This window comes from Oratosquilla oratoria, chromosome 7, assembly GCF_046742065.1.
Source record: "Oratosquilla oratoria isolate Oo_2021 chromosome 7, ASM4674206v1, whole genome shotgun sequence".
NCBI lineage: Eukaryota > Metazoa > Arthropoda > Malacostraca > Stomatopoda > Squillidae > Oratosquilla > Oratosquilla oratoria.
The window spans coordinates 40036467-40049349 of NC_134783.1; the positions used below are offsets into that span (position 1 = coordinate 40036467).

Genomic DNA, 12883 nt, shown 5'->3' on the forward strand with positions numbered 1-12883 from the left:
GCCATTAGCCTTATCCGGTGCCCTTTGTCTTGTTAGCGACTCTGATAATACAGAATTACCAAGGAGGTCATGACGCTTACGTAAGTCTAGGAGGGTAGATGTTGGTGTGTATCAGCGTCTGTCGTTGTCCAGCTGAGTGGCAAATCGACCTAACTCACTCAAGAAAATTCCTCGAGGTTTATCAAACAGTTTAGTTCCATGGAATCGTAATATCTTTAATTTGTAATCCCAACTCGTTACTAGAGGGTCCTTCTCCTCAGCAGGACGTTCGGGTTTCCTGTCACATCGAAGGCGACAAAAACATCAACTTTGACGCTGGCACGAATGTCCTGCCTGTAACTTTGTAAGGACACCAGCGGATCAGTTGGTTAAATAATAAGAATAACATCCAGAATAAATTGCAACAGAATGCAAAATTAAACAAATGAATTTTACAGCAGTGTCAAACTAAAAGAAAAATATGGTCTCCGCCCACACTCTCTGGGTTTGAGTCAATAAACTGTGCTGCCGGTCAGCGAGAAGATAATAAAATATCCTTCATTCACTGGTGTTTCACATTTTAAGCATATTTCAGTTATTTTAGTACTTATCTTATCAATATATAGTTTTTGCAATACCTTTGTTGTGGCAATGTGCGGGCTACAGCCTCATTTGATAATTATATTTTCAGTTCTATTCTACAGGACATAATTGCGTGGAAGACATTAAAATTCATCCATAAAAACTTTCGGCAGTTAGAATCACTTCTAGTGTCTGTTTTTTATTTTCATATTCTAAAAGTATTATCAAATCTATCAATGGAAACTTTTATGTCTAAATACCATATTTTTAGTCGATTTTCCTATGATTTATTTTTTATATTTGAAATCAATTTTGTGGCTTGCTGTTGTACTTTTCCAATCTGCCAGTGTCTTTAATGAGATTCGGTGACCATACGGAAACAGAATATTCCAAATGTGGACGAACTAACTATTTATATAGCTTGTTAATGAGAGATGGAATTTTGAAGTCAAAAGATCGCGCAATCAGTCTTAGAAACTTATTTTCTTTCTCAGATGCTGAAATACACTGCTTAGATTATTTGAGATCGTTACTGATAATTACGCCGAGATCCTTTTCACTATCCACTTTTCTTAACGAATTTCCAAATAACTTGTAATTGTACTTATTGTTATTTCTACCTATGTGCATAACCTTGCATTTACTTGTGTTAAATCTTATTAGCCACTTTTCAGACCATTGCTGTAATTTATCTAAATATTTTTGAATATCTAATTGATTTAAGTGATCATTTGCCTTCCGCACAGTTTTATATCATTAGCAAATTTGGAGACAATAGATTTTAGTCCGTGGTCTATATCATTTATATATACTATGAATAGAAGTGGCCCAAGAATGGAACCCTGAGGAACTACACTCGTAACATTTTTCCATCTGGAAGTTTTGCCAGTTAAAAACAACTCTCTGTTTTCGATCATTCAACTAATTTCTAGTCCAACTTAATAGGCTACCACTTACTCTGTGCGAAGCACTGACGCTAATTTAATAAGTAGCCTTTCGTAGGGGACGGTATCAAAAGCTTTTGCAAAATCTAGATATAGTATATCTATATTGTGTTTTTTGTCATAATTCGAGATGACTGTGTTGTAGAATTCGAGTAAGTTAGTCACGCAAGAACGTTTCCGTCTGAATCCATGCTGGCTATCATTTATCAAACAGTTACTTTCTAAATGATGTTTGATAGCATCTCTGATGATAGTTTCCATAATTTTTCCTATGATTGAAGTCAAACTTATAGGCCTGTAGTTATTTGGTTTCTTTATGTCACCTTTTTTGAATATGGGAGTAACTTTAGCTAGCTTCCATTGTCTTGGGACATCTCCGGATACGATAGATTTCTTGAAAATAATTTCTAATGGAACAGCAATCTCATTTTTCATTTCCTTTAAGATTCTTGGATGCCAACCGTTAGGCCCTGGGTGTTTTATTAACTTTTGAGTTTCTCTATACACTTTTTAATTTTTTTTTATTATATTTACCGTAGTAAGTTCACCCTAGATTTTTCACAGGTTTCAGTTTGGAGTTCACTTTGAGGTGTTTCGTTTACGAATACTGAGCTAGAATAGTTGTTTAAAATATCACACATTCCTTCATTTGAATATTCAAGTTGACCGTCAGCAGATAATAGTGGGCCAATATGATTCTCTTTAAATTTATCAGCTATATTCATTTCGTATTGTCGTTTTCGTTTTTACTGCCATTTATAAATATTTCTTTATTATTACATAACTTTGATAGTCATTAGGTGAACCCGAGCACTTGTATTTCTTATAAGCCTCTCTTTTTAGCAATACTTTTTTCAGTTTCTTTGTCGAGCCATTTTGGGCGAGCCTGATTTGGGGGGCGTCTGTCCTTAAACGGGATGTAAGTATGAATCATCTTAGTAAGCGTATTTTGAAATATTTCCCACATCTGATCCAAGATCTATATATCTTGATCTGATCTACAAGTCTTTCGTATAATTTTACCAACCGATCTGTAAGCTGAAGCTCCTGACGTAGTCCTATGAACTGAGCTTTACTAAAATCGGGTATTTTAGATACACAAGTATCTATTCTAAAAATTTTAGCAGTTTGAATCTAAGTTGTGATCGCTATTTGCAATAGTTTCACCAACTTCTACATCGGTTATCATGCTTTCACGGCTAGTGATCAATAGATCGAGTAAGTTTCCATGTCTTGTGGGCTCTTTTACATGTCGAACTAAATAATTATCACCGAGAAAATCTATCAAGCGACTACCTATATGGCCATGTTCAAGGGTCATACAATCAATGTCAGTGAAATTGAAATCACCTATTTTCAATGAGTCCCGGTTGCAGAAACTAGACTTCTTGAATCAGCAGTTTGGTGTCTGCTAATGATAATGTTTTTGGCCTATATATCACACCTACATTTATTTTTTGCCCATTTGTTTGTGTTAATTCTACCCACAAACTATCATATTCATCCTGTTTTACTTTCTCTAAAACACAAACATGGGCATTGCTTTTAACTTACAACAGAACACCCCCACCTTTTTTGTAGTTTCTATCCTGATGAAAGTGTTTAAATCCCGCAATATTGAATTCAGCTTCAAACTCTTTAACATTAAAACCATGTTTTAGTTATTCCTATTATATCGAAATTTTCACTTTTGACATACGCCTGTATTTCTTGGAATTTATTCCTAGTACTACGAGCATAGTACATGGTATTAAGAAACTCGTGATTGTTTCTTTTTGACACGTTTTGCATTTCAACGTCATGCCTTACATTAAAATTTTGTTCTTTATTGACACCTTGCTCTATATTGACATTTGGTCTTTAATTGACATTCAGTGCCTCATGGACATTTGCCCCATCACGGACATCTGGTCCCTCACGGTCATCCGATCTCTTATGTATACCTTGCCCCCCTACGTCACCGCGTTCCACACCGGCCACCCGTCGTTCACTGACATTCTGTCCGGCATCCCTTCCTAAAATGATATTCTGTCCTCCACTGACATATCCTACAGCGATATTTTGTCCTCCACTATCATTACATACCATCGTGATATTTTGTCCTCCACTATCATTATATCCCATCGTGATATTTTGTCCTCCACTATTATTACATCCCATTGTGATATTTTGTCCTTTGACATTACATCCTAATGTAATATTTCGTCCTCTACCGACATTATATCCTAAAATTATATTTTGTCCTACACTGACATATTGCTCTACATTATTGCTATACCCTACTCTGTTTTCCCCAGTACACTCTATTTCCCCTTCCCTTTGATTTTCTACCCCCAAAAAGGAACTAGTTCATTACAAACTCCCACAATTAGGTTTGTAAGAACATCTTTGCCTCTGCGAGTAAGATGGATCCCATCAGAAGCATAAAGGTTATGACGCCTGGTAAAGAGATACTAAGGATCAAGAAAGTGGTATCCTAGTTGCGTGCACAATTGTGATATCCTCTCATTGATCCCTATGGCTCTGTTCCAACACGAACCAGCGTAGATCCTCGGAAGGATCCCACAGATTATGTGACTGCTCCCATGTTCCTTCTCTCTCCTGAAGAAGACATTGTAATTCCGAACAAGTTCCTCTGATCTCACCCTACCCACATCGTTACTTCCGTATGAACAATCGTAACCGTGTTCGTCCGCCATTGCTTCCTGATGGTCTGGGTACAATCGGCGATCCCACGGCCCGGTTGACATACAAGCTTGCAACGTCGTTTAGTCTTCCACTGCAGGATGCCGTCATAGCCTCGGATCATGGAGTCCCCCACCACCAAGAACTCCTAAATTTCAGCCACCTCATCCCCCAGCAGAGCAAAACGATTGGCTAGAGTCAGCGGCTGCTCAGCAGGGCACCTGCTTACCGAACGCAGCATTAATGAAGGACAGATATAGTACAAAAGTATCATCAGTACTCTATGAGTATAGATTTTACTCGAACAAACACAAATGAAGTGTTGCTTCGGTTCTAAACCATGATATCATGCGGTGAATGTGAATGTCACAGTACGAGATAACTATTACACGTCTCAGTGTAAGTTTGCTCACATGATGTTGAATTATTTTTCTTTACTAAGATACGACTACCCTAGTCTTCGATTGGACCTACGACAAAAGGGTAAACTACAACAATTTGTCTGTTGTTTTTACGTGAAATTTAGATTTAAAAAATAATTTGTTTTTATGAGAACATTGTACATATTTACAGTGTTTTCATATAGTCGGTCACCCAATGTTACGCAGTCGTCACAAGCCTTGCTACGTTTTGTCTTGCGATACAAATTCTCCAAACTGAGGGGCGGGGAGCAGCCACAACATCTTGACGCCCCCGCCCCCGAACGCCTGCCTCTGGACGCCCGAGGAATGTAACACTGTGTCCTCTTATTTATTACACAACGTGTCTTCTCCTTGTTCAATATTTTCCTTCGAAAAAATGTCCCTTTACCACTCGTTCCTCTATTTTTTCCCCCCCAAGTGATTTTATCAGATGATTTCTTCGAGTGTTTTAGTCATTGTCCTCCCTTCGTTAGAAAGTTCAGTTGTGCTGAGGGTGTAGATGAGTTGCTGTGTTCTACTGTTCTACTGGCAAGATGACAGTAGGAAATGTTTAATCCTTACCATTTACAAATTACCTTCTTAATTATAGTAACAATCATTCCTGATGCGGATTTATTATTATATGTTGTTTTTATTCGAAGTCACGGTAAAAGTGGCATCATTGTAAATCTTCTCAGAAAGGTGTTTTTTTTTCGTCTTATGGAGACGCGATTTTTATTTTTTCAGTAATTTCCTGTTTTTATTTTAGCTACAAGTAATCATTTATACTTTCTACTCTGCTTTCACATTATTATTTTCTTTTTCTTTTGAGATTATGACCCCAGACCTGTTTTTTTTTCTTTTTTTAGTAAGAGAAGATTCCCAGTTGCCAAGCAACGGAGATAGCAGTGTCACAGTCCTAACTTCTTATCATTTGTAATCAGTAACGTAAGCAATGGGAGTGCCGTCCACAGTCCCATTTCCCACTTTGGCTCTTGCATACCAAGTTGTACTGCACACAATACTAAATATGTCCACTAAGCACTTATTTAGCTTTAACTGTATTTAATTGCACCACTTCTACATCGACAGGCATAACACTATGACTGTTTTTCTTTTGTATGGCTGATTGGTGAGTACTTCAAACCATAACACCACTTGATTGAACTACTGCGCAATTGATTGAGAATATCGAATTCTTCACGCCACAAACACTGTAGTCCCTCTATTATATTCCTCAAAACGTATTACGGTCCATCAAAAGTTGAATTGATAAATTAAAAACAAATTAATGCATCACAATGAACTGACACTGAAAAAATGTGGTGTTAAGAGAGAGAAAGGCATACGATCCAGGTTCGAAAACACCGCGTTTGCTACTGAGTGTACGTCTTCTACTGTGACCGTACACACAAGCTGTTATCTTTGTCGTTGACGTGGGGATGGTATTTCCTGAGCTTCGTAAATATCATATATATATATATATATATATATATATATATATATATATATATATATATATATATATATATATATATATATATATATATATATATATATATATATATTCCAACACGTGAGCCAAGACCATGGTGATAGTGACTCACACACACACACACACACACACACACATACATATATATACACACACATATATATATATATATATATATATATGTATATATATATATATATATATGTGTGTGTGTGTGTGTGTGTGTGTGTGTGTGCGTGTGTGTGTGTGTGTGTATTCACTTGGTCTTTGGATCACGTGTTGGACTCGTGATCGACAGCTATTTCCCTCCAGGAAGAGAGCTCAGAGCTCGTAGGTCCGATCTATGGGTAATGCTATGACCTTGCACACACACACACACCCAACTCCCCGCCCACGAGAGTCAGAGTACGACCCGAGGTACAGCGATACAGAAATAATTTCGGCCCTGGGCAGGATTCGAACTGGGTACTAGGAGCACTTCTGCTTCCCATTTCAGCGCTCTACCAACTGTACCACCGAGTCGGTTGTACCACCGAGTCTGTGTGTGTGTGTGTGTGTGTGTGTGTGTGTGTGTGTGTGTGTGTGTGTGTGTGTGTGTGTGTGTGTGTGTGTGTGTGTGTGTGTGTGTGTGTGTGTGTGTGTGTGTGTGTGTGTGTGTGTGTGTGTGTGTGTGTGTGTGTGTGATTCACCATGATTTCACCATGGTCTTGGATCACGTGTTGGACTCGTGATCGACAGTTATTAACCTCATGGATGAGAGCTCAGAGCTCGTATGACCGATCTATGGGTAATACTGTGACCTTAAACGCACACACACACCCAACTCCCCGGCCAAGAGAGTTGGAGTAACAACCCACAGCGTAGCGATACTGAAATTATTTCAGCTCTGGGCTGGATTCGATCCCGGACCGCCGAAGTAGCAGACGAGAACTCTAACCACTGCGCCACGAGGTGTGTGTGTGTGTGTGCGTGGGTATGCATAGATATATATGTATATACATACATATATATATATATATATATATATATATATATATATGATTATATCATATATTTCTGTACGTTACCGTCTGGAGTATTGACTGTATGTTATTGTGGCAAAGTAGCATGCAGTTGATACTTTAGGGTCTATATGGGGCGCCCCTACGGACCAGAGCCACACATCATTTTGTCTGTGATAGAGGAAAACTTTGTACATAGAGAAATGATAACACTTTTATACTACGACTGTCCCTCCGTTATGCTGTCCCCCAACCCTTTGTTACTGTCCTGTACCATTTCTCTGAATATCCATTTCCTTTTTTCGCCTACCTACCCTGTGGTGGGGGAAAAGAATACTGCCACCAAGTAATTCCACTTGGATCGTAAGAGGCGACAACAAAGGGACGGGGGATGGGATTAGGAGTCCTACTACCTGTAGCCCCAAAAGGGGACATCCCTAAAAAAGAAAGTAAAGGCATAAGAGGGTCTGGGAGTTTTCCAACCAATACCCTAAGGTTTGGGTCTTTTAATGTGCGTGGATGTAGTACAGATGAGAGTAAAAGGGAAGAGATAGGCGGTATGTTTGTGAGAAGAAAGATGGATGTACTGGCTTTGAGTGAAACTAAAATGAAAGGAAAGGGCAACTGTGAGTTTGGGAGTGTAGCTGGGAGGTACCCAGGAGTGAAGAGGGAACGAGGGAGAGAAGGGGTGGCTATACTAGCAAGTGAAGAGATAAGTAAGTGGGTAGTGGAGTGGAGGGAGGTGTCATCAAGGTTGATGTGGATGAAGGTGAAGCTGGGAAGGGAGATGTGGGTTTTTGTAAGTGCGTATGGCCCTGGTAGTGAGAAGAACGTAGAGGAAAGGGAGGCATTTTGGGTAGATATAAATCGGTGCATAGAGGGATTGGGGAGAAATGTCAATGAGACCTAAATGCTAGGGTAGGAAATGAACCAATTGACGGAGTGATTGGGAAGTATGGAGTTCGAGTCAAAAATCGTAGTGGAGAATTGATGGTGGAGATGTGTCTTGAAAGAGAGTTCATGATAGCAAATACAGTGTTTAAGAAGAAAGTCAAGCATAAGTACACATGGGAGAGAGTGGTGGATGGAGGGTGGTAGATAGAGCGTTAATGGACTATATAGTGATGACCAGGAGTATGGTAGGAAGAGTTAAGGATGTACATGTTCTAAGGGGAGAGAGTAGGGGAATACCAGATCATTTCCTGGTGGAAGGTAAATTGAGAGTGGAGAATAGGTGGAAAAAGAGGAAAAGGGCAGAAGGTAGGGAGGTACTTAGAGTGAACTGCTTAAATGAGGAAAAAAGGAGAATGAGTATAAGAAGTTGAGAGAGGAGTGGGAGAGAGTAAGATAAAAAATAAAGCCTTTATAATTTGGATGAAGACAAGAAGGCCTCAGGGTAGGCAAGAATATGTCTTCAGGAGAAATGAAGCAGAGAGTATAAAAAGAAAAGCAAAGGAAAACAACTGGTTAAATATTGGAGATCTTGAAAGAGATATGAATGGGACAAGGAAACTAATATTTAGTCTTGCAAAGTCGTATAGGAAAGGAAATACGGTACCAACCCATTCTATAAGAGTCAAGGATGATAATCTATTAACAGAATCACAAGAAATTAGTCAAAGATGGACAGATTATTTTGAGGATCTGTTGAACTTCACAGGACAAGATGAAGATGAAAGAGAGTACAACCCAGAATATATGAGGGAAAGAGAAGTGGAAAGCGAAGTGGAAGACACAGGAAGAAATGAATGGAAAATAACAAAAGCAGAATTGAGAGTAGCCGTGGAAAGGATGAAAAATGGGAAAGCACTAGGAGAGGATGAAATTTCAACAGAAACTATAAAGAAAATGGGAAACACCGGACTAGAGTGGATGTTAGAATTGATAAATATAGCATGGAGAAATAAACAAGTCCCAGATGATTGGACAAAAGCGGTGATGTGTCCAATACACAAAAAAGGTGACAAAACAGATTGTGGAAACTATAGAGGCATCTCTCTACTATCACACACAGGAAAGATCTATGAAAGAATTTTGGAAAAACGATTAAGAAGCATAGTTGAACATAAAATAAAAGAATCTCAGAGTGGTTTTAGACCAGGACGAGGAACAATCGACAATATCTTTACTCTAAAAATCTTAATGGAAACATTTTGGGAGTGGGACAGACATAAATGCCTTGGGTTTATTGACCTTCAAAAGGCTTTCGATAGAGTACCAAGAGATCAGTTATGGCAAGCTATTGAACACGATGAATACGAGGTACCAGTGAGTCTAATAAAAGCTATCAAGAGTTTATATGAAAATAGTGAAAGTAGAGTAAAGACTGAGAAAAGAGACGGTAAGTGGTTTAGGGTCAAGTGTGGAGTTAGACAAGGCGGAGTGCTATCTCCATTATTGTTTATAATGTACATGGATAGGATAATTAAGGATATTGAAGGAGAGAGAAATATTAACCCACTGGTGCTTGCGTATGCTGACGACAAAGCTATAGCTGCAAACAGTTGGGAAGATCTACAAACTGAAATGGACAAATGGAATGATGTGCTAAAACAATACAGGATGCGGATGAATGTTACAAAAACGGAAGTAATGTGTGTCGACAGAAGGCGAGTTGAGGGAAGAATCGAAGTTGATGGACAACAATTAAAACAGGTCGAACATTTTAAGTATTTGGGAGTGGAATTCAGTGATAATAACCAGCAGGAGACTGAAATAAACAGCAGGATTACAAAATATAACAACCCCCTAATTATTTTGTACCAACTATTAAAAGAAAAAAGCATCCCACTTCAATGCAAGAAGACAATTTATGTCTCAATGTTAAGACCGGTGTTAACATACGGCAGTGAAGCCTGGTCCCTAAACACCAAATTAAAATGTCGCATTCAAGCAGCCGAAATGAGAGCCCTTAGGATAATAAGAGGAGTGATAAGACGCGATAGATTAAGGAATGAGCGGATAAGACAGGAAATAGGAGTGATGTCATTGTTGGATTTAATAGAAGAGTGGAAGATGAGGTCGTTTGGACACATTATGAGAATGGAAGATTGGAGGTACCCAAGACAAATGCTGGAATGGGTACCCACAGGTAAAAGACCTGTAGGGAGACCCAGGACCAGATGGATTAAAGGTGTTGAAGAAGCATCAGAAAAAAGAGACACAAACTTACCAGAAGTGAAAGAAAAAGAGACCTACGAGGATAGAGAAGCATGGAGAAGTCTAGTGAAGAGCTGCCACTGACAGGATTATTCCTTCCAGGCATAGGGTGAGAAAGGTGAGAAAGAGAGGAGTGGGAGAGAGTAAAGTATATAGTAGAACTAGGAGTGGAGGATGAATGGGGATGGTTCAAGGAGGGAGTCATAAGGTGTGCAAAGATGGTGTGTGGAACAAGGAGGGCGGGAGGAAATAGAAAGAAGGGTAGTGAGTGGTGGGATGAGGAAGCAAAGAAGGGTGTAGAAGAGAAGAAGCAGGCATTCATAGATTGGCTACAAATTAGGACGAGGGAATCGTATGAGAGGTACAAAGTAAAGAAAAGGGAAGTTAAGCATAATATAAAGGAAGCAAAGAGGAGAGCAGATGTGAAATGGGGAAAGAGTATGACAGAAAATTTTGAATGTAATAAAAAGATGTTTTGAAAGGAAGTTAAAAGAGGAAGAGGAGGCGAATCAAGTAGAGAAGAAAAGGTAAAAGGTGCAGATGGAGGGATGATAATGGAAGAGAAGGCAGTGAGAGGAAGGTGGGCAGAGTATTTTAGGGAGTTGCTAAATGTGAAGGAGGATAGGGAGCGAAAGGTAGTTGCAGTGGGAAGCGCTAAGAAAATGAGAGTGATGAGTGAGGAAAATGGAGGAGAAATAGGAAAGGATGAAGTGAAAGCAGCTGTTAAGATGATGAGAGCAGGCAAGGCACTTGGGTTGGATGGATGTCATGCAGAATGTCTGAAGAATGGAGGTACAGTTATGGTAGACTGGTTGGTGAGGTTATTTAATGTTTGTTTAAGAGAGGGTAGAGTGCCGGAGGACTGGAGGAGTGTCTGTATAGTTCCGCTTTACAAAGGAAAAGGGGACAAGTGTGAGTGTAGTAGTTTCAGAGGGATCAGCTTGTTGAGTGTAGTTGGGAAGGCTTATGGGAGGGTCCTGATTGAGAGGATTAGGAGAAGAACAGAGGGAGTAATTGGTGAGGAACAGTGTGGTTTTAGGACAGGTAGGGGATGTGTAGATCAGATTTTTGTGGTAAGACAGATATGTGAGAAAGCTATAGGAAAAGGTAAGGATGTTTTTTTTTTTTGGCTTTTATGGATCTGGAAAAGGCTTATTGCAGGGTAGACAGGAAGGCACTCTAGGAGGTACTGCAGATATATGGGAGAGGATGAAAACTGTTAAGAGCAGTCAAAAGTTTTTGTGAGAGTAGTGGAGCCTGTGTTACAATTAGAAAAGGAGAGAGTAAAATGGTTTTGAGGTAAAGATGGGACTTCGTCAGGGGGGTGTTATGTCGCCCTGGCTGTTCAATCTTTACATGGATGGGGTGGTGCGAGAGGTGAATGCAAGGGTAGTGGGCCAGGGGTTGGAGATGATTAAAGAAAATGGAGAAAAGTGGGGGGTGAACCAGCTGTTGTTTGCTGACGACACTGCGCTTGTAGCAGGATCAGAGGAGGGAATGAGGAAGTTAGTGAAAGAGTTTGAGAAGGTGTGTGAAAGAAGGACGCTGAAGATAAATGTGGGCAAAAGTAAGGTGATGAGATGTACAAGGGGAGAGAGTGACAGTAGGCTGTAAGCATTAAGGGTGAGAAACTGGAGGAAGTAGATAGTTTCAGATACTTGGGTGCGAATGTGACAGGAAAGGGAGGAGTGGGGGTGGAGGTAGAGTGTAGATTGAGAGAAGCGAGTAAATGCCTTGGTGGATTAAAAAGTGTAATGAGAAATAGACATTTGGGAATGGATGCTAAGAGGAGGTTGTATGAAGGAGTGATTGTGCCAACAGCAATGTACGGGGCAGAAACATGGAACATGAGAGAGGAAGAGAGAAAGAGTTTGAATGTGTTTGAGATGAGGTGTCTGAGAAGTATGATAGGGGTTACTAGGCTAGATAGAGTGAGAAATGAGGAGGTGAGGAGGAGAACAGGGGTGGAAAGGGAGCTGGGAGATAGAGTTGATGTAAGAGTATTAGGATGGTTTGGACACATGGAAAGAGTGAAGAAAGATTAGTAAAAGAAGTGTGGAAGGCAGAGGTGGAAGGAGTGAATATGAGGGGGGCGTCCTAGGATGAGATGGATGGATGGGGTGAAAGGGGCTTTACAAAAGAGAGGAATGTCTGTAGAGGAAGGACGGGAGAGGACAGACGATAAGGGTGAATGGAGAAGGGTTGTGTGTGGATGAGGCTGTGATGCGTGAGGGGTGGGGGGGGGAGAAAAAATTTGACGCAGACCGAAGGGATTTCTCCCCGTCTTCTCCTTTCCTGCATGGGGGGACGGAGAGGGGGGGGTCGCCGAATTTATGAAGCGGCCTTGCTGTGGATGTGCTGTGTCTTGCGACACTGCTTCTGACCCAGGGCAGTGGACAGGATGCAAGGATGACCCGTCATCCAGGGGGTGCCAAGATAGGAGGAAGGTGGAGGGGAGTGGAATATATGGGAAATTAAATGGGTGGGAGTGATTTCTATGCCTTTTTGGCTACTCCCCGTGTAAAGGGGAAAAAGCCTTTGGTATATGTATGTATATCATATATAATATATATGAATACACACACACACACACACACACACACACACACACACACACACATATATATATATATATAT

General features: G+C 40.1%; 1 protein-coding gene across 5 annotated transcripts in view; it reads right to left on the bottom strand.

Moving 5' to 3' along the window:
- Window positions 1–5998, bottom strand: part of LOC143027089 (vascular endothelial growth factor receptor 1-like) — a 269766-nt gene extending 263768 nt beyond the window's left edge. For 2 of the 5 annotated variants that reach the window (XM_076188038.1, XM_076188043.1), the window contains exons 1-2: window positions 5903–5995; window positions 1–333 (exon numbers count right to left, since the gene is read on the bottom strand). The exon at window positions 1–333 is cut by the window's left edge and continues 164 nt beyond it. In XM_076188038.1, the coding sequence (XP_076044153.1) occupies window positions 1–5 (5 nt within the window). In that variant the 5' untranslated portion in view covers window positions 6–333; window positions 5903–5995. Of the gene's footprint in view, window positions 340–5902 lie in introns of all 5 variants that reach the window. The other 3 variants (XM_076188039.1, XM_076188042.1, XM_076188040.1) reach the window with 3 other exon arrangements.
- Window positions 5999–12883: the final 6885 nt, after the last annotated feature.